We start from the raw sequence: 21,307 nt of genomic DNA, 5'->3' as shown, positions 1-21,307 counted from the left end.
GAGAAATATTAAAACAAGCTAAATTGACGACAGTGATACTCGGTTTGCCTCCACTCGTTTACAACTCTAGTCATTTTTTAGTAAGCCAAGAGGTGTAGTTTCCACAAGAATATACTTTCTTCAAACTTTTTTTTCCCTTAATATATGCATTATTATTACAGATTTATTTATCTAGTTCTTAATTTAGTGATATGTCAAGTCTCAAGTTCGAATACTGCAAATCAAACACTTCTACGTCATACATGATGGATAAATTAATATGGAAATAGAAATGCTAATAAGACTTTCTCAAAAGTGAAACTCTTTATAAACTTTACGTCACTTCACAGTTTAATATCAATTCTCATGTTAACACTACAGAACATTGTGTAGAAAGCATAAGATAGCATAGAGTCTATTTAAAGAGTCTCACTTAAAAAAAAAAAAAAAAAAAAAGTCCTCTTAATAATAGTAAATACTTTTCTTTTCTTTTTTTGGCCTTTTTGGGTAAATATGTTAACCCAATTGTATGAATGTGGAGAGTGTGTACAAATCAAATCACGTGGATGATTTAACATTTGGCAACCATGCATGCATTGACAACACACACTCTCATCTCAAAAATGGGCAAGGATTGTCTGCCCTTTTTGTTCCCGTACCCTTCCGTGTTCTCTTGTTTTGTGTGGTTACGGTTAATCCACGTCAACATTTTATATTATTTTTTTATAAAGATAATAAGACAAAAATAAATAGTAACATAAAATGTTGACGTGATTTAACCGTGACCATACAAACAAAAAGACATGAAAAAGCACGAGATCGGGCAGACAATCATTGTCCCTCAAAAATAGTACATTTGTAATTGATGTGACTTCCATACATGGTAGACCAGAAATGGAAATATTTGCTTTCCAAAATTTAAAAAAAAAAACGATTTATTACTATCGCCTCACATGCTTTGTCGGTCGCCTATTGGTTTCTTATTATACTATTTTTCGGATATGAATATTATATATGCTACATGATTACAACAGCCAACACTATTGATTATATATGCATATCTCTCTGTGTGTTTATATATATTTCTGTGTGTGTGTGTCAGCGTGCGGGCAAAAGAAAGGGAGAGCTATGGCAACTTACTGTGTTACCGGAGCCACTGGTTTTATAGGGTCTTGGTTGGTGAAGAGCCTCCTGGAGAAAGGCCACATGGTTCATGCCACAGTCCGTGATCCTGGTCTGTTCATCTCTTTAACCAAGCTCTTAATGTTTTCTGGTTTTATTTTTCAAGTTTTTATTTTCATCCAAGCAGAACAACATAACTTTCTTTGTTTAGATTTTTGCTTGTGTGACTTTTTTGTGGTTGATCTTTGAACTAGAAAGGGAGAAAGAGAGATGGCAGAAGAACCCTGAGTAAGGAGAGAGAATTTCTGGTTTCACCACCACCAGAAAGCTTCGTCAACTAATATAAGATCATGTTGAGAGAGTCTTACACATAAATCTTACATTAATGGTCACCTCATGGTGACAATTAACCTGTTGGATTCAAGTCCTTCACATGAGTAACATTAACTTTCTAAAATGTGCGTAATTTTTAAGTCAAAGCATCGATACTTGCATAGTAGCTGAAAGAAGGATCATATTTGAGTTGACATCAGCTTATGGGATAAGTCTTCAATAGTCCGGATTACTTAATATTTGGGGTTTTATATTTATTAAATTGATAAGTATGCAAAAATAGTATTTTTCTAATTTGATCATGACTATTCATTTTCCATACTGTTGAGTAATTTGAGCTATTGAAAAAAAAAATTGGGATTCTGATGTTGGTAAAGTTTTTTTTAGTCAAAGTTTGTTTTAGCTAGAAAAATCATCAATAGGCCTGCCTTAGAGTCATGTGACTACCAAGGTTAAGTAATAATTACATGCATTTTAAATTCGATCCCAATGTCAATATATATAAATATACATATGCGTGTATGAATGGAATTTCTGCACCATACTATAACTATAATTAACCCTTCTAAATATGAGTCTGAGAATAAACCAAGTATGGCATTTGATTGATAGACTAGGAATGTAAGTTTCTGCTGGCCCGGTCCAATTAATAGGTCTAGTTTCTAGTTGAGATGCCGTTGGGAGTATGAACCCCACAACTGGGATAGAAAATACCTTGTATGTGCTTATAAGTATTTGAGTTATTCCTTATATAGTCAATTAGTTTTATTTGGAAAACCTCAACTTCTTCTTGGTGTCAGAGAGGTTGTCTCATGTGTGAAGTCCAAGGTCCACATGTACTTCACGTCACCTCGTTTGTGTTGTCCACGTGTTAGGCTTTAAAATTCTCCACACATGAGAGGGGGTGTTGAGAAAGAATCTCACATTGATAGGAGGAGGGACCTTACATGTGCTTATAAGTATTGGAATACTCCTCATATTACATGTGCTCCATGGAACCTTATATCGCATATGCTTATAAGTAACTGGTGTTCGGGCTAGAATGTCCCTCACATAACTCCCCTTGTCTTGCCAGTCGGGCAAGGTTCACTGCCTGATTTTATGCATTATGATTTTAGAGTTAGTTTGAAAGGTGCCTTTGCAGGACCTTTGTGGGCCCTTAGGCTTTCAAGCAAAGCTAAAAGAAATCTGGTCGTGCCATCGATATCTTTATTGAACAGATTGAGTTTTTAGTCTTCAAATAAGTCGATTACTTGCGCCGCAAGTTACTTAGACTCCTTAGTTAAAAAATGATTGTTTACAAATGGGTTAAGTCCGTAAAAAGTTCTTTTCTCTACCTTGTAAACAAGGACTTTTGATTGTACATCATATGTCAAGTTATAGAAAGGTTTATTTTCATTCAGGTTGCTAACTTTCTTGAGATCCAACTTTGATTAGCAACAAGGTAAGTAAAAACATTTGGTTCAACATGATTAAGCATGTAAAAACTTTGAAATAAGCATTGGAGATCAACATAAAGATTAAGGAAAATACATAAAAGCCAGATCTACTTCACAGAAATGTAAATAAAGGAGGTTTGGGCGAGGTTTCAACCTTGGCAGACAAGGTTTGTCTCCTCGCTGAGCATTTCTTCTTGTGTTTTACAAAACAAGCAATTTCTCTAATGGAATAGCACTAAAAGTTTCACAAAAGGGAATATATACTACATGAGTACATGCAGCAGAGCTTCTAAAAAGTGACAAAGGAAATGATAGAAAATAACAAGGTTGTCTAGGGTTCTTGCTGTTGAGTTCAGAGTGTTGAGAGTCCTTTTTGCTTGCCTTTCTTGTTGCTTTTATAGACTTTTGGCCCGAGTGTCCAAGCTTTCTCTTTCTAGTGCACTTCTCTCCAAACGATTGCCTTTGGTAAAGAGTGAGTCACCTCTTTCCTTTTCGTTATCTACCCATTTCTGGCTATCATATGCTCCTTGTCACTTCTAATTGTAAAGCTGCTGCCTATTAGCTGCCGGATAATAATAATTAAATAATCCATAGGCTACCGCCTTTACCAAAGCCACCACTAGCCCAAGTTGAAAATTGCTTTGCACATCTGGGCTTTCTTTGAATCAAGACCAATCTAATTATCAGCCGAAACAACCGGACTACTCATATTGTTTCAATAAGGGTGATGAGTTTCCACTTAAAATTGCACAGCCAAGTGTTTGCACCTATTATCATTGTGGACAAGCATTGACCGGTTGAGATTGCTCCGAGCGGATTTGGGAGAAGAAGGAAGCTTCGACGAGGCTGTGAAGGGCTGCGACGGTGTATTTCACGTTGCAGCATCCATGGAATTCAGTGTTACTGTCAAAGAAAACATTGGTAATGCATCATGTTACATTTTCACTGGACAAAAATTGCACATATGCACTCTTAGTACATAAAACCCTTACGAGTTCCTATCTGAAATTTTGATCTCTAGAGAGTTATGTTCGATCAAATATCATTGAGCCTGCGATCAAAGGAACCTTAGACCTCCTCAAATCCTGTGTGAATTCCGGAACGGTGAAAAGGGTTGTACTCACCTCTTCCATTAGTACTATCACCGCCAAAGACGGAAACGGAAATGCAAGAGTTGTTGTTGATGAGTCTTGCCAAACTCCAGTTGATCAAGTTCTAACTGCAAAAGCAAATGGATGGGTAAATGTTTCCTCTTCTCTCTATCATGCTTTATTCTTACTATTAGAAAATAGTTAGTAGTCCGAGTCTATCCAGTTGAAATAGTCAGTATGGTTTGACGTAACAAACGAGGCTTCATTGTGCATGAAAAACGTTCTTTCTTTAATTGACAGGTTTATGTACTTTTGAAGATTCTCACGGAGGAAGCAGCATTCAAATTTGCAAGTGAGAAAGGGATTAATCTTGTATCAGTCATAACAAGTACTGTTGGGGGGCCTTTTCTCACTTCCAAAGTTCCATCAAGCATTCAAGTTCTTCTTTCTCCAGTAACAGGTGGTTCTGCTGTATCTATCTTCTTCTTCCCTTCTTAAAATGCCCATGGTACGAGAAAAATTTATCATTGAATATACAAATAAACTATGCAGCTTTTCCAATATAATATAGTTTAAATTTATTTTTATACGTAAATAAAATAAGGGGTGTGATTACAATACCATATGGCCTTAACCCTTAAGTGCACCGGGTTTTTTAATGGGGTAAATGAAAGTACAAAATCCATTTCTTTAAATCTTACGCGTTCATTTTATGTTGCATTGAATGCAACGTGCTATTATAGAATTTCCACAGATAAAAGGTGTGGATATCGTAAAGACAATTGAAGCTATGAATATGATCTTCTATGCAGGTGACTCTGAACTCTATGGCATATTATCTGCTGTAAATGCAAGGATGGGATCAATTGCGTTAGTTCACATTGAAGATACATGCAATGCGCACATGTTTTTAATGGAGCATGCCAAAGCTGAAGGTCGTTACGTATGCGTTGCCCAAAGTTGTCCAATATCCAAGTTGCTTAACTATCTAGCTCAGGCATATCCTTGCTCAAATTCAAACAGGTATACTTTTTCTGTTATAAACGTTTCAAGTCACATATATGTTCGGAGGTACTTCTCTTCTTAATGTTGGATGAAATCCTGAATTCAACTACCGCCACCCAAATTAATTGAAAAACTAAGTGGTTTATCATATTAGACGATGGGTGGGCTTCAAGTTGAAGTATTTAGACAAACAATATGTTCCTCAAGTTAAGTTCTCAACTTAGATCCTCATCACATCGTTGTATATACATTGTGAGGTTAAGCCCACTCTCTTCTCCTTATTATAGATAATATTGTTTGTTAAAAAAAAAAAATATATATATATATATATATATATATATATATATATATATATCTTCAATAACCATTTTCTCAAAAGACCAAATGAATGACTAATAGCATGAAAGTAAAGTTAATTAGACCAATTCCAACTCTGGTCCAAGGCCTATAATTTTAGGCCTTTGCCTTTTGATTGGGCTTCCAGTGGTGGCCGAAAGAGTGGCCAGACCAAAACGAGTGGGACTCACCTCTACGCGTGGGATTTCGCAACGAATACCAAACGTCGGCATAACGATGTGCGAGACATGTGATGCACCTAATTCTGAAGATAGGAGAAAAATTATCTCCCCTCTTAATCTCTGTCTTTTTCACTCCCCTCCTATTTGAATGATTATGAGTTGGCCACCACTAACAGCTTTGCAGATCAAATCAAATAATCGTTGATTGATCCAATGATCACATTTCAAACATTTATATTTATATTATTTACTTTTACTTATAATTCAATGGCAAAGATAAAATGAGACCAAATCTAATGGTCAAAAAAATATCCAACGGTTTAAATAATTTGAGAAAAAAATTTGACTTAAATATCACCCTAAAACTATATATAGTCATCCATTTGTTCATGCATTCACACAATCAATGTGGAACTCTGGTTTCAATGTGTCTATTGTGTGATTTTTCATATTTTCTTGAAATTTATATAGTTTTACGTTTAAATGTTCACAAAATTAATCTAAACAAATATCTTTTTTTTTAAGTTAACGGAAACAAAAATAGTAGGCTAAAACGATATTTAACAACTTTTTAGCCCAAAATGTAGACCTTACCATTGGAGCAATAACATAGTTTCTGGCCAAATAACTGAAGCCAAAAGTCTAAATTTGTTTTGGGAGCTGGTCTCAGTGGATTTAGCACCTTATTTCTACTCAATATATATTTTCAAGGTTCGAGGTTGTAACTCAAATGATTTACTACTAATTACATGCGTCTCCTAAATTTATCGATATTTCCCCTTCAATATTTAACCTTACTATTATGCACATATTTTGCAGGTACAGAGTTATTGCGGAAGAAAATGATGTAGTACCTTCCGAGATCTCTTCAAAGAAGCTAACTGATTTGGGATTCACTTACAAGCATGGCATTGAAGATATCGTTCACCAGACAGTTTCTTGTTGTTTAGGTTATGGCTTTCTACCTCCCATTTAGAGTCTAGAGTTTTTCTACGTTGCGGTTAACAACATTTTTTCTTAAATGAGGACATGTTGTCGATGTTGTTCATATCGTTGATACGATGAACTTACAGTTGTCAATGTATGGTCATGTCATGATTATTGGTACATCGTGATATTTTTATCTTCAAATGCACTTACTTGTTTGAAGTTTAATTAAACTAAATCCTTTATCATCGATCAAAGATGTGGGCCTGTTGGAAAACATACATTTTCATTCCTCTGTATTTTCATGCCACTCCAATGGGGCAAATAAGGTGGTCATTGTACAACCACAACAATATATTGAAAAAAATAACCTACCGTATGATCCGGCAAGAACTATGGATCGATAAGTCAGAGAGGACCGTTTAGTGCTCCACAAGCTTGGAAATTTTACTGCATTTGAGTTGTTGTAGGTAGCTAGGTATCAAAATGCATCTACAAAGTCGTTTCCTCCCAAGTACTTTTGCTAGTAGTGTTTCTATGAAGCATTTTTAAAGTTAGTTTCAAGAATTGGTGAAACGTTAATGGTCTATTTGATATGCAATTTGAATCTAATTTTTTTTAACTCAAAAACAATTTTTGAGTCTTAGGTCAATAATTCTTGTTTAGTAAGACTATTTTTAAAAAATCAACTCAAAACCAACTTGAAATATTAGCTTAAGTCGGTTTTTAAACCTATTTCTCTCTCCTCTTCTCTACCATCTCACTTCCCTTGTGTTATATGTCATGATCTTTCTCTCTACTCTCCTCTTTTTATCTCTCATTTCTCTTCCAATATATTATAATTTTTCTCTCATCTTCCTTTCTCTTCTCTGTTTCTTCCGATCTTGTCCCTCAACTTTCTTTGTCTCTCTCCCTTTCTTTTTATCTTCTCTATTCTCTCTCCCTTTCTTTTTATCTTCTCTATTCTCTCTCCCTTTCTTATTTCTTCAATCGTTAAGATTTAAAAGTAATTTTGAATTTCATATTAAACAAGTTTTTAAGTCATTAAAATTATTCTGAAGAAATAATTTTTAAAATGCTTCATATTTTTTTCTTTCTATAATATCAAACGTGCCCTAAATTCGAAAAGCAATTATCTATCTGTCAAATTGAAGTTAAAAGAACAGCCAGCTTTTTGGGCGTCCTTTAGTCCGCATCACTATTAAATGTAACATCCAAGTCAAATGTTTTGGCCAAAGAGCCCAAGTGAGAAGACAAGTTGGTTTCCACCTGCATAAAGTGGAGATTCATCTGTGAAACAAATATGTATTCAAACAAGTATTCATTCGCTAATTGGAGGAAAATGACAGAGAGAAAGAATCTTTAATGAAACAGGTAAAAATTTGACCTTTATTCGCCTTTGTTTAAGTTTTAACTAAAGGCTTGGAAAAGTACTCGAGGGTTAGAGTCCAGATGCTATGGAGACAGGTTAGTAGTTCACAATTAATCACATTGATATGGTTCATTTATTTGCATCTTATTACTTGCAAAACATAACAGGTGTAGAAGTCTTTATCACAAAATATCGTACTGTAATTAAGAGTGGAACCGCCCAATATAAGTGACATATATTTTTTCATAATTTTGATGCGCAATTCTTGTAATTTTCAACACGTTCTCCACAAATCATTCCTCTAACTCCATTTTGAAGAGAAGAAAATTTTGGACTTTTTAAAAGAGAAATGTGTTTGGAAGTCTGGTCCATATCTTGTCCATTGATGGCCTTCCTTGCCCCCACTAACGCTCTCTTTGGTTTCTGGCCTTCGGGTGGTGACCTGAGTTGCGCTCTTGGTCCTCTTTATCTACCTTTAGGTCCACTGTCTCCTTGGGGGTCTTTACTTGCTGGTAGGTTCCCCAATTTTATTAGGTCCCTTAGGCCATCTCCAACCGAAAGGTCTAGAGGGCCAGAGGGTCGAAAATAGCTCGAAAATCGTCTCCAACCGAGAGCTAGGCCAGAGGGTTGTGGAATCTAAGAGGGCCCCACGGAATCGAAAAGCGCTGGAGGGTTGGCTGCATGCAGCTAGCCAGCCTGGGGCTGGTTAGAAAATCATCTATCATGTCGGTTATAACAGACAAGAATTCTTAAAAAGAAATTTGAATCCAACGGCTAGCTGGCGCCAGTTACCATTGGATTCATATTTTTTTTTAGGTTTTTTGGGCATTTTTTAAAAAAAAAAATTCTATTTGTTTTCCTATAAATACCTAAACCATTCATTCACCATTCCTACACCATTTCAATTCTCATATTTTCTTTCCTCTTTCAAAAATATATCCTTCATTTTTTTCAATAATTTTCAAATGGCCTCGTCTGCAATGAAAGGTAGGGTTTGGACCCGAAAAGAAGATGAAGCTCTTTGCAAGACTTATAAAAGGGTGTCAGAAGATAGTGTGAGGGGGAATTGTCAAACAAATGACGGTGTTTGGACTCGTGTGTCCAAAAAATATTTAGAGTTCTATGAATGCACCACTCCAGTGAATATTCGAAACCACGAGAGTTGCTCTTCAAGATGGAAGAAACATCTTCAGCCAAGTTTGAACAAATGACATCAAGCATTATTAGCAACCGCAAGTAGACATGAAAGCAGCGCTAATTACTACGACGAAGTAAGTGTTTTCACAATTTATTTTAAATATTTAATTATATTACATTTAATTTCATAAATTAATTTACTTTAATTTTTTTCTAGGTACGCCAAGCGAAGGAATTGTATATGGAAAGCAACTCAAAACCCTTTCAGTTTCACAGTTGTTGGGAAATTTGTAAAGGGTGGGTGTTATTTGAAGATCCACCACAGAGAGCTCCTACGCCGGTGTTCGGAACTGCATCCTCAGCTGCAGATATGGATGAAGATGGATCTCCAACCATTCAACAAACAAGGGTAGAAAATCCGTCTTTGGGTGAAGGTTCCATACCTAGGGCTATGGGACGAAACAAGGCGCGAAGGTTGAAGGAAAAAGGCAAGGCAAATGATGATTACGCCGCTCAACATGAAGTGGCGGCCTCATTGCAATTATTGGCGGAGCAAAATGCCCTTGAGGCGGAAGAAAGGAAGTGTAGGCATGAAGAACAGGCCAAACAAATACAAGAAGAGATGGATGATAAGAATATGGAAAGGAACACTTCAAATTATACTCCACTGAGTAAGGCCTATTTTGATAGGAAAAAAAAAGAAATTATGAGCCGACGACAGTTGTTTACCTCTAACTATACTCCTACGATGGCGGATGATGAAGATGATGTTGATTATGGATAGTAAATCTAAGTTATTGTAGTTTTTAAATTTAATTTGTCGTTTTTAAATTTTAGTTGTAGTTTTTAAATATAAGTTGTAGTTTTTAAATTTAAGTTGTTGTTATTTTTAAATTTAAATAATAAATTATGTTTAGCTCTATGGCCCTCGTTTGAAGACGGTTTTTTGTGATAGGGCTAAAATGAGCCCTCTGGCCCTTTGTCCCTTGGTTGGAGACGGAGGCAAATATGACCCTGTACTGTTCATTAAAATATTAATATCTTGGAGGACAGAGGGCTAAAACGAGCCCTCTGGCCAGCCGGCCATCTCCAACCAAATGGTCCAGATGGCTGAAAATAGCCCGAAAACTGTCTCCAACCGAGGGCCAGGCTAAAAGGCTCGTGGGCCCCACAGAATCTGAAAGGGTCAAAGGGTTGGCTGCATGCAGCCAGCCAGCCAGCCTAAGGTTGACCAAAAATTCCAGCAATCCTGTCGGATATAACCAATATGAATATATTTATTATAAATTTATTCCTGTCGGTTATATCCAACATGAATGCTTAAACAAAAATTTGAATTCAACAGCTAGCTGACGCCAGTTACCGTTGGGTTCAATTTTTTTTTTTTTTTGGCCTTTTTTTTTTTTTTTTAAATTCTTAAAAATTCTAATTTTTTTCCTATAAATACCTAAACCATTCATTCACCATTCCTCACAAAATTTTCACCATTTCAATTCTCATATTTTATTTCCTCTTTCAAAAATCTATCCTTCAATTTTTTCAATAATTTTTAAATGGCTTCGTCTGCAATGAAAGGTAGGCTTGGACCAGAAAAGAAGATGAAGCTCTTTGCAAGACTTATAGATGGGTGTCGGAAGATAGTGTGATTGGGAATTGTTAAACAAATGACGGTGTTTGGACTCATGTGTCCAAAAAATACTTAGAGTTCTATGAAGGCACCACTCCACTGAATATCCGGAACCACGAAAGTTGTTCTTCAAGATGGAAGAAACACCTTCAGCCAAGTTTGAACAAATGGCATCAAGCATTGTTAGCAGCCGCAAATAGACATGAAAACGGCGCTAATTACTACGATGAAGTAAGTGTTTTCACAATTTATTTTAAATATTTAATTATATTACATTTAATTTCATAAATTAATTTCCTTTAATTTTTGTAATTATATTTTCTAGATATGCCAAGCGGAGGAATTGTATATGGAGAGCAGCTCAAAACCCCTTCAGTTTCACAGTTGTTGGGAAATTTGTAAAAGGTGGGTGTTTTTAAATTTAAGTTGTTGTTTTTAAATTTAAATTGTTGTCGTTTTTAAATTTAAATAATAAATTATATTTGGCCCTTTGACTCTCTGTTAGAGACGGTTTTTTGTGACAGGGCTAAAACGAGCTCTATGGTCATTTGGCCCTCGGTTAGAGATGGAGGCAAATATGACCATATACTGTTCATTAAAATATTAATATCTTGAAGGATCAGAGGGCTAAAACAAGTCATTTGATTAGCCCTCGGTTGAAGATGGTTTTATTTTATGTATCTGTTGCTTTTCATCAATGACATATTTCGTTCAAAAAAGAAAAAAAAAATAAGAATGTTATTGTACCTAACTATTATTGCCTCGGATATTAACATTTGATAAGTGAGATTTATTTTTCTTAGTGCAATAATTCGATTCTTAAATTGTCTCTCGTCAACACTTGTTTACACTAATTAACATCATTTCTTCTGAAAAGAGCTCATAAATTGCCATCTACTCCTAGTCCTAGCGGTGCCTGCATATGATACAACATTTCAGAACCGAAACCTCTCTGCCGCTTCCAATTAAATAACATTCAGAAGCTTGACATGATCTCTCTGCATTGCTACAGCCATTGCCATTGGCTGCCCAGCCTGCCCCGATGAAGACTGAACTGAAGAGTTACTGTCAAAGGAGTAATTGTCCTCTGCATGCAGTAAAATATTTCAAGTATTTGAGTTCATATGCAAATGCAACCCCAAAACCAAAAGCTACCTCCTTTCAAAACATTTAATAAGATACTCATTCAATTTCTTCACATCATAATTTCAGACAAGTGTCCTAGAGGGGTAGGAAGGATTCATTTATGAGGTGCATGTGCCACATTGCCTTCAAAAGCTGTACAGATGTTTCAGTAAGGGCATGGTGTTCCCAATAGAAAGGTAGATGCACACTCCAAAAGCTCACAACCAATTACTATTTTTGGGAAGGAGGGAGAGGAGCAAAGTTTTGTATGGCGTAACACCATCGTGATTTTATCAGTTAATTCTAAAGTAAAATGTGTTATAGCATACGTACGTTGTAACTGTGATGGATTAGTAACACTATGCGACTGAATATTGAAGAGGGAGGAGTAAACGTTTATGTGGCCATTAATGCCGGTATTCGGTTTTACCAGTTTCAACCTAAAGCGTAAATGCTTCATTAATAAATGTTGTAATTTTGATAAATTCGTAGCACAAAGCGGCTAAAGTCTAAAGAGGGAGGATTCGACTTTTAGTGTGAATCATGACCATAACAATTTCACGCGGTGACCCTAAAGCATAGACATGTCTAAACACATCGTTAATACTGGATGATAATAATATTAGTACATTGGAATGCTATAATTTCAATGAATTAGCACATGTGTGGCCGTTTACACAGGCAAGCAATTCAACCTAAAGCATAAACACTTCATTAGCACTTGCTGTAAATTATTAACAACAGTGTAGCTGAAGAGAGAGGAGTTAAATTTTGGTGTGAATCATGATCATAAAGTTGCCAAGTGGTGCTACCAGTTCACCTAAAACATGAAAACGTTTGCACGTTAATATTACATGACAGTATTACGGTCACAAACAATAATATGTATGGAGAGGGTGAGAGAGAGAGAGAAACGAGTCCCTGAACTTATCTTGAATGTTAGCTGCTTAATGCACCAAGAGTAAGCACCAACCAAAGAGTGATACGGATAGAAAAGACACAAAACAAATTTGGGCTGGACAGTGAATTTATGTCATGCAATGCAATCCTTTATTTTTGTCCTCTGGTTTTGGACTAACCTTGACATAAACTTCCCAACAAGGACCACTTGATTTGATGCCCTTCTCATATGGTCCATCCCATTTAACAGTTTGATGGAATCTAAGTTTTCATTAACTTTTAATCTGTTAATTAATTTTTCATTAATTACTGTACCAATAGTGCTAGTTCTATTATTTCAGAGTTATTTTTGTTATATTCTGCATTCCCAAGAACTATTTGTTCACACTTTGGGTTTAGAGATTATCACTCATTTGGATGTTATTAACTTTGGTGCAGGCAAGAGCAAGCACACAATTCAATAATTCAATGACTATGATAAACCTTTTTTTTTAAGACTACAAATTACGCACATATGGGCTGGACATAATCAAGTTGATTAGAGTAATGTACTCCTGCTTCTGCATTTAAATTCAGTTTTCCTACTCAATAGTTCAGAATTCAGATTGGATAAGAATATTGCTTGAATAAAAAAAACAACAGATTAACTAATGAATGATTTTCACCCAAAAGCACATTTTTTTATATGCTTCAACTTTCCAAACACCAACTGAAGACAACAGATTTACTGAGCTATTTTTTCCTCCTCCTCCAAAAGCAAAAAAGATGAAAAGAATCTTCAGGGTTTGCAGATGACCAGAAAGCAGGGAAGGAGAGCTCTAGGATTTAGCAGATAAAGCTCTTCAATGTTAGAATAAAGCCCCATTTTTCCAGCCAATGAATCGAACCCCGTTTGCCCAGTAATTTCCTGAATATTTTCCAATGGCTTATGCACTCTCCCAGCAATCACTCTGCACACTATCAAAGCCTTCCTTAGAGTTGCATCTTCCTCCAATATTTGAATTGCTTCAAAAGCTCTTCCACTTGTAGATGTTGTAAAAACACCAACACCTTCCTTGAGCTCCTTTTTCGCAGAGAACCCGTTACGTATGATCCTACAAACGCTGCATTTCTCCAATACGCAAAGGCTCGAGGAGCCATTTAGGCCGAGACAGCAGGCCACGGTGGTGCCATAAAACCTCAAGAGCTCATTCCCATCAGCAATGCACCTAGGGTGCTTCTTGGGCAGCTTGCTGGCTTTTGTCTTCACCATCTCTCGATACTCTTCAAATCGCGCTAGGGTTCTTTGCATGTTGTGGACTTTGAGCACTCTCTCAATGCGGCCGCAGTGGTTCTCGGATTTTAACCAACTTGTCCGGCATATTATCTCCACGATTTTTCGAGATGAGTCACCTTCCACGAGCTCAGTAACTGCCAAAGATATAGGGATAGTGTGAGTGGGAAATCTACTCTAAAATCTCAAGTGAAAAGCACTTAAGCAGGCAATTGATGAGTCATTGACCAAAAAAAAAGCAATTGATGAATCAAAAGATTAGTTCATAAAGATCATTAACCATTTTGGAAATGAAAACAATCCCCATGGTATACCAACCAAAAGATAGTTTATCGAGTTTCAGGCGATTAAGTGAGACTCGAATCAAAAGATGCACTTGAATCCAAAATCCAGTTTCTGCTAGATTCATTAAATTATGTAGTAAGGATATATTAATTAAACAAGTTCAATCTTTTCTGCTGGATTAATTAAACAAAGGTTTGCTCAAAAAAATAAAAAAATAAACAAAGGATAAATCTTTGCAAAGGTCCTCTTTCCTCAGTCCGAAAAAAAAGTGCCTATATTTTTGTGGTCAGAAAAAATATACTTTGGTCCTAAGAGAAGGAAAAATAATTTTTTTTGGTCAGAAGAAAGATGCATTGGCAAATATTAGAATCTGTAAACGAAAGTGTTAATGTTTCTGTGGTCAGAAGAATTTAGACATAGGTCCTAAGAGGATAAGGAAAGTTGAAACAGACGCAGTAGAAAACACTCAAGAACAACAAAAAGAAAGGGTTGGAATAAATTACAAAAAATATTAATTTTCAAAAAAACTTTGCCCGAAAAATGAAAATTTTCATTCAGTTTCAGCAAAAGGGTAATTTCTTACCAGCATGTTTAGAGAGATGGTGAGCTTCAGCAGCATCCCATTTGGTAAAACGCTCTCCACATTTGTGGCAAGTAATTGCAGAAGAGCCGTTAGAATTTTCTGTGTCAAAAGAAATCCTATTGCTTTGTCTAATTCCGCCAGCACCTCCAGAAAAAGCAGAACCCTTAAAGCCAGCAGACCCTTCTTTACTCTCTGCAGAAGCCAGAAAATGGCTTTTTCTAGGAGGAGTTGAGGAAGGCCTTAAAGATGGATTGAAGTAGTGCATTGTAGGGTGCCCACCAGGACCAGGTGTGCCTGGCTTTAGGGTATCAACAAAAGTTGAACCACCACCGACACTGCCACCACCGCTGCCATTGTTGGCATTTCCACCCCCAACTCCGTCCTGGAAGCCACCAAGGTTGGTGGTGATTTTCAGCTCACACCTTGAGTTGCTCAAAATTACTTCATGTGTTATTGGGTTGAGAAACTCACTGCTTCCAATGGATCTTGGGCTGCAATTACTTGGTGGCCTTTCCATATGCCTCTTGCTTCCGTGAATCACATCCTTGAGATTTGCTATGGATCTTGAGCACCCTGATCTTCCTCCTCCTGCTTTTCTAGTCGAGATTGTGCTCAGTTGCTTCCTGCCCCTTGGATCATGAACATCTGATGGCTCTGATTTGCAGTGAAGAGATTTCTTCAGAGAAAACCACACTGTTGGCATTTTTTGATTAATTTGATAATACCCCTTTTTCTCCTTCCTCCAACAGCACTTTTCAAACCTTTCCACTTTTTTCTTCAAGTTTTCTCCATTGTTTTGAAAAGCAGGTCATCACTCTCCATTGCCATTAAAAGCTGGAAAATGTAAGGTGGGATGCCAATCACCTTCTCTTGGACTGCAACTTCTATTTAGGCACACAACTCCCTTTCACTCAAACTTTAACTCTTTCCCACTTCCAAACCAACCATTAGTCCAAGAATTTTCAAGAAGCTAACCCAAAACTTTTATGAAACACCCACAGATATTATTTAAAATTGAATAAATAAACACTCAAAATATTGTAGGTAGAGAAATTATATTTCCATACCCTAAAGTACTTCTCTCACATCTTTTTAATTTTTTAATATTTTCTATATACCATTAACACTTGATATAAAAATATTAAAAAATTAAAAGAATGTAAGAAAAATAATTTGAAAAGCGTGAATATAATTTTCCTTGTAGGTAATGTTTTTTTTTATAGACTCTCTCTTTCAAATGAAGCATTTTGGAAGTTTCTCCAAAATAGGCAAGTGGTCTCAAAATCGAGAAAAACTTATATATGATACCTGGTTACCATCATGTAAGGTTAATTATGTATTGCTATGTCTTATATGCAATTTTTTTTTTTTTCACATATGCAATTTTTTTTTTTTTTCACATATCAATGCTTTATATTGCCACCTAGTATTACGGTTCATGGGCAAAGCTACATAAGGGCAAAAAGGGGCGACTGCCTCTCCCCAAGCCGAAAATCAAGCCCAGGACCGATGGTTCTGCCCCTCTGGTCCCATCTGGTTTTTTGAATTTCTTGCGCGCAAACTTTTTTTTTTTTTTTTCCTTTGTTGTCAAAATACCCAGGCTTTGCATTTTGCAGCTACTGAAAAGTAACGAAGAAGAGAGAGAGGAAGAAGATAAACTTTCTCTTTCACCCACCCCACGTACCATTTTAAAGTTACCCATTTTGGTTTTTCAATTATTTACCCAATCAGTTTGGGCCATATAGCTAGCTATTTAATACGCTGATTATATTGAGATTTGTTTTGTTTTTTAATTATTGTTTGATTAATTTGACCACTTTTTCAATATTTTTTTAGCTACTTTGTTTACACTAATATTTATCTTCAAATTTACTATAAATTCATACAAACTTTAAAAAATATTTTGTAAAATATTAAGAACTTGTAATCATTTGAATTTTTATCTCCTACTATCAAATACAACAAAGTAATAAAAAAATTTGTCAATATTTTTATATATTGTATGTTTTATAGTCAATGTTCTTAGTTATTATATGTATATAATAAATAGACACTTATTTATACAATATATAATAAAAAATTTCAAATTCATCTAGTCCTCCTAGGTCAAGTCATGTCCAATTCCTACTTTGAATATTTCGCTTAGTGCAAATTCTCCTACAAATATTCCGAGTAGTTCACATAATCTTCATGCAAACCCTAGACTTAGGCCTCGAATGGATGTCCACATTTTTTTGGGACCTTAAGCCGTTTAAATTTCGCCCCTTCTCTTGACAATTCCTAGCTTTGCAACTGTTACGATCTATTGGTATTCCTCTTCACTTATAAGTGAGAGGTCTTAGATTTGATTCTCACCAAAGACGACTTTAAACCACATCATTGCTAGTCAATTATGAGGTTACCCCATTCCCCTTAGTATAGATAATATCGATTGTTTTAAAAAATAAAAAAAAACAACGTTTTATATTCAATTAAGACGTGCATGAAACAGTTATTCACAAAAATATAACATAAAAGTTCAAAACATTAATTCAGGAAAACCTTAGTAACAGTAATAAATGGGGCATCGTTACTGAGGAGGGCTCACGTGAAAGAAAGAGACACTAAACCCTGAAATCTGATTTGACATCAATTACATGGATTCTGATTTCTGAATCTGGTTTCATATCTTTGTTTTTTTATTAAATTTAACCTTACTCTCTGTCTCTCTCAATTACTTGGTCTGAATCTGAAACCATTTTTATTGTTTTTGTTTTTTTTTTAACAAACTATATCATTTACATTGAGGGAAAGGAGGTGAGTTTAGCCTCACAATAGGCTAACAATAATGTGGTTCGTCTTTGGCGAGAATTGAACTTAAAACCTTTCACTTACAAGTGAAGAAGAATATTACTAGACCGTAATACTAAGTGGTATTGTTTTTTATTTTTTAATACACGATATTATCTACATTAACGAGAAGAGGATAAAATAAGCCTCATAATAAGTTAGCAATAATATGGTTCAAATTCGTATTTGACAATAATCAAACCTAAAACTTCTCATATAAATAAAAAAGAATACTACTAAACCTTAGTACTAAGTGACTAAATCATTTTCATTGTTGTACCACCACACAAAATTAGAAGGAAATTTTTTTGAACGATTGAGTCCAAAGCTCAAAGTCCAATTTCTGTCCCTGCATTTTTTGCCAATTCGCGCAGTAAAATTGAATACCTATGTGAATACTGACTAGTCAACGATTCAGTACATTTTCGTAGGGGTGGGTTCGGTTCAAATCGGTTCGGTTTTTTGCCAAAACCGAAACCAAACCGAAATTTCGGTTCAGTTCATTTTTTTTTCGATTTTTTTTGTTCTGTTTTTTTTTTTGGTTTGGTTTTTTCGTTCGGTTCGGTTTGGTTTTCGATTTTTTTCAGTTTTCGGTTTTTTTAACCCACCCCTACATTTTCGTACTTTCCTATGGATCCTTGCATTTTCGTAAAATTGGTGAGTTTTGAATATATTTGCAAATACTAAAAAGGATGAGAATTGGTAAAGTTAGATCATTGCTAAAAAGAAATGGTATTTTTATACAAGGTTCTAAAAGACGTTAGACATTAGTTTGACGGTGAGTTGGGGCCTAGGTGTCACAGCCCGTCCTGGAATTTTAATTCCGAGGACGTGAAAAGACGAAAATGCCCTTAAACGGGATTAAGGTGCGTAATTTTGGTATTGGTTTTACGGAAAATTCCTAAGTTATTGTTAATTAAACTTAAACTTGGACTAATAATTTTGTGTTTGGACTTTAGGTAGGGTCCTACACCCTAAATCCCTCCCCATTTCCCGTTTGTTGTCTCTCTCTCATCTCCTCAGTCACTCTCTCTCTCTTCCTCAGCTCTTCCTCAGAAACTCTCACTCTCTCTCTTCTTCTCGAACGCACGGGCAACCACCAAAACCACCTAAAACCTATACCAACGTCCAAGTTAAGACTACCATTGCAACCCTGAGGACTCCACGATCACGTAGACACCATTTTCAGGTAAGTTTTGCTTCGGAAAACCCTAGTTTTTAAGGTCCCGTGTTTATATACTGTTCATGATCTTTTAAATGGTTACGATTTAGGCTAAAACAAGATCACAGAGAGCTTAGTGAGGTCCCAAGGAAGCTCGGAGTGCTTCGTTGGAAGTTTTTGGACGTAAGAACACGGAGATCGACAAGTTCAAAGTTTGGCCGGAGCTTTCGAGGCGTTTTACGGCGAATCCCCGGCGAGTTAGGAGTCGAGGTAGGTATCAATCTCTTCGTCTCGTCAAGTACTACAACTTTCCTTTTTGTTTCACTCAATTTCGTTGAGTATTGAAGAAGTTATACTCATTTGAAAAATATCCAGTTTCCGGCGACCTCCGAGGCTTTCGAGGCAGTTTCCGGCCAAACCACGGCGAACTAGGTGTTGTTCAAGGTACCATTATCTTTGTCTCTTCAAGGGCTACAACTTTCGTTTTTGAATCACTTGATTTCGTTGAGAAATGACAAAGTTATGGCAATTTGAAAAACTGCCCAGAAAACGGCCGCCGGAAAAACCAGTCCGGCGACCCAAGGAAGAAGAAGGTGCTACAGTAAAAATAAAAAATAAAAATAAAATTATTTTAAAAATATGTCGACGTCCGTGACGTCGAGTAGATCACTGTGGTATATTCATATACCTAAATTGAACACCGTATGAGAAAGTTATTGAAGATTGTTGGTTAGGTGTTCAAATAACGTTTTATAGTTTTCACATTTAGGTGAAAATGTGAATTGATGATCCGACCGTTGGATTGTCACCAAACTTTGATACGTTGTAATACGTAATATTTGAGGATTATTGGAACTTACGGATTGGGAATCCGAGTACGGATCTTCCGGAATTGGAATTGTAAGTCCATAATATAAAATGTTAACCGTCACTTAGTTTTGGAAATTGACGGAGATCCGACCGTTGGATGGTAATGAAATTTTAGGATGTTATCCTAGAGATATATTGTGGACCTCTGGAAGTTATGGATTTAAAATCTGAGTGGCAGATCTTCCGGATCGAACTACGTAGTGACGTATTTTATATAAGTTATATATTCTATCGATATGAATTCTGAGGTTGGATTTGATTACTATTCTAGGCGGCGATCGTCGTGACGCCTTGATGTGTGGTGCTAGGGAGTTGTTGGACGAACTCCAGGTGAGTGGGCAGTTTTGTTTTCCGTATATATATATATATATACTTAACGTTTTCCCATAAATTGAAAATGCATGAAATTATGTTTAAAATGAAATGCATATGAGTTATGTGGAAAAACGGGAAGTGAAATACCATGCATAGAATTGATATGAAAAGTATATAGAAATGTGAGTTGAAATGCCATGCATGAATTAATATATGATGCATATGTATGAATTGGTGCGGTGGACGCACAGGTAAGAATTGATTTATGATGCATATGTATGAATTGGTGCGGTGGACGCACATGTAAGAATTGATTTATGATGCATATGTATGAAATGGTGCGGTGGACGCACAGATGAGTATTTAATTACTGTTATGATGATGATGATATATATTGAGCTCAAATCCTGCACCATGGTTTAGTGCTTATAGTATTCACCGCATCGCACGCTCGCCTTGGATCCAAGTAGATGCTAGTCGTACAGTCCACGCGGAGTGGGTACGACAGACCAGTCGCGAGAGTGTTAGTGAGATTCCGACTGGTGGGTGACCTTAGATTATGTGCACAGATGATTTATGAGAAGCACTAGAGCGTAACTTGTGTGCAGAAGGCCGGACGGGTCACAGAGGTGACTCCGGTAGAGTGATAATGATAGATTTTGAGCTCTAGGTTCAACCGTATAGGGCTATTAGAGGGCCTACGGTTGATTACTTTCTTGCACCTGATATGATTATGTTGATGCATTCATACCTTATTACTGTTGAGATGATGTGGCATGGCATAATTAATATGAGAAATGTTGAGATGACATGGCATGGCATGATTGATAAAGAGATAATGTTGAGATAGTAAAAATGAAGTTTTGAGAATATATATGTATATTTATATTTTACATTTCTGGGAAAGTATACAGGTTTTACGAAGAGGGGTTACAACGTTTTGAGAAATGTTTGGATTTGGAAAAGAATTGTTTTACTGACCCACTCAATTTTGGTTTTGCGCCCCTCCAGGTTCAGGAATCACAAAGGTGTGGTGACTACGAGGAATTCAACGGTGTTCTGACAGATTGGACAAAATTAGGACTCACCTTCGGGTGTATCAATTTAAATTGTATCTTAAAGCTTCCGTACTGTGCAAATGGTTACGTCACTCTCACGTGACGGCCAGCATGCCCTCCTTCGGGACGGGGTGTGTCACTAGGACTTAGGCGGACTAGGCGCATTTAAGTAAATATATTATATTTAATTTAAATAAGCGTCCGCTTATACTTAAAATATATATAATTTCATCATAAACTATAAAATAGAATGACATATATATTATGAAGTATTAGAACATAATGAAAACATGAGGAACAAGCATATAATGTGCATTCATTTAAGTATGCAACAAGTCTCTTACAATTTATTAAAAA

At 36.0% G+C, this 21,307-nt stretch overlaps 2 protein-coding genes and 1 long non-coding RNA gene across 4 annotated transcripts; 2 read left to right on the top strand and 1 right to left on the bottom strand.

The window, feature by feature from the left end:
• Nucleotides 1-981: 981 nt before the first annotated feature.
• Nucleotides 982-6,618, top strand: LOC103429408 (putative anthocyanidin reductase). Of its 2 annotated transcripts, none has more exons than XM_070819270.1 (6): nucleotides 982-1,213; nucleotides 3,627-3,794; nucleotides 3,895-4,112; nucleotides 4,265-4,424; nucleotides 4,777-4,987; nucleotides 6,307-6,618. In XM_070819270.1, the coding sequence occupies exons 1-6, from the start codon at nucleotides 1,033-1,035 to the stop codon at nucleotides 6,461-6,463; spliced, it is 1,095 nt and encodes a 364-aa protein (XP_070675371.1). In that variant the 5' UTR covers nucleotides 982-1,032; the 3' UTR covers nucleotides 6,464-6,618. The 2 variants fall into 2 exon arrangements, with proteins under 2 accessions (XP_070675371.1, XP_070675372.1); XM_070819271.1 differs by having other exon boundaries at nucleotides 1,066-1,213; nucleotides 1,356-3,794.
• Nucleotides 6,619-13,233: 6,615 nt separating this feature from the next.
• On the bottom strand, nucleotides 13,234-16,017 carry LOC103419013 (uncharacterized). Its single transcript, XM_008357133.4, has 2 exons — nucleotides 14,717-16,017; nucleotides 13,234-13,985 (listed from the first exon to the last, which is right to left on the bottom strand). Exons 1-2 carry the CDS (start codon nucleotides 15,417-15,419, stop codon nucleotides 13,354-13,356), a joined length of 1,335 nt encoding a protein of 444 aa, XP_008355355.1. The 5' UTR covers nucleotides 15,420-16,017; the 3' UTR covers nucleotides 13,234-13,353.
• A 2,530-nt stretch (nucleotides 16,018-18,547) lies between these two features.
• LOC139194505 (uncharacterized) lies at nucleotides 18,548-21,089 on the top strand. Its single transcript, XR_011579437.1, has 5 exons — nucleotides 18,548-18,734; nucleotides 18,818-18,977; nucleotides 19,083-19,151; nucleotides 19,849-19,907; nucleotides 20,904-21,089. It is a non-coding gene; the product is annotated as an uncharacterized lncRNA (long non-coding RNA).
• Nucleotides 21,090-21,307: the final 218 nt, after the last annotated feature.

The sequence above is a fragment of the Malus domestica genome, chromosome 03 (genome assembly GCF_042453785.1).
Source record: "Malus domestica chromosome 03, GDT2T_hap1".
Taxonomy (NCBI): Eukaryota; Viridiplantae; Streptophyta; class Magnoliopsida; order Rosales; family Rosaceae; genus Malus; species Malus domestica.
The sequence above is the reverse complement of the archived record's forward strand: the minus strand, read 5'-3'. Positions and strand labels throughout refer to the sequence as shown.

Bases quoted from the DNA above. Each gene is read 5' to 3' on its own strand.
- LOC103429408 (XM_070819270.1), top strand. From the start codon at position 1,033: ATGCATATCTCTCTGTGTGTTTATATATATTTCTGTGTGTGTGTGTCA. The intron at 1,214-3,626 runs GTCTGTTCATCT...AAAATTGCACAG, and splicing joins TGCCACAGTCCGTGATCCTG to CCAAGTGTTTGCACCTATTA. The intron at 4,988-6,306 runs GTATACTTTTTC...CATATTTTGCAG, and splicing joins CCTTGCTCAAATTCAAACAG to GTACAGAGTTATTGCGGAAG.
- LOC103419013 (XM_008357133.4), bottom strand. From the start codon at position 15,419: ATGCCAACAGTGTGGTTTTCTCTGAAGAAATCTCTTCACTGCAAATCA. The intron at 13,986-14,716 runs GTAAGAAATTAC...TATCTTTGGCAG, and splicing joins CCATCTCTCTAAACATGCTG to TTACTGAGCTCGTGGAAGGT.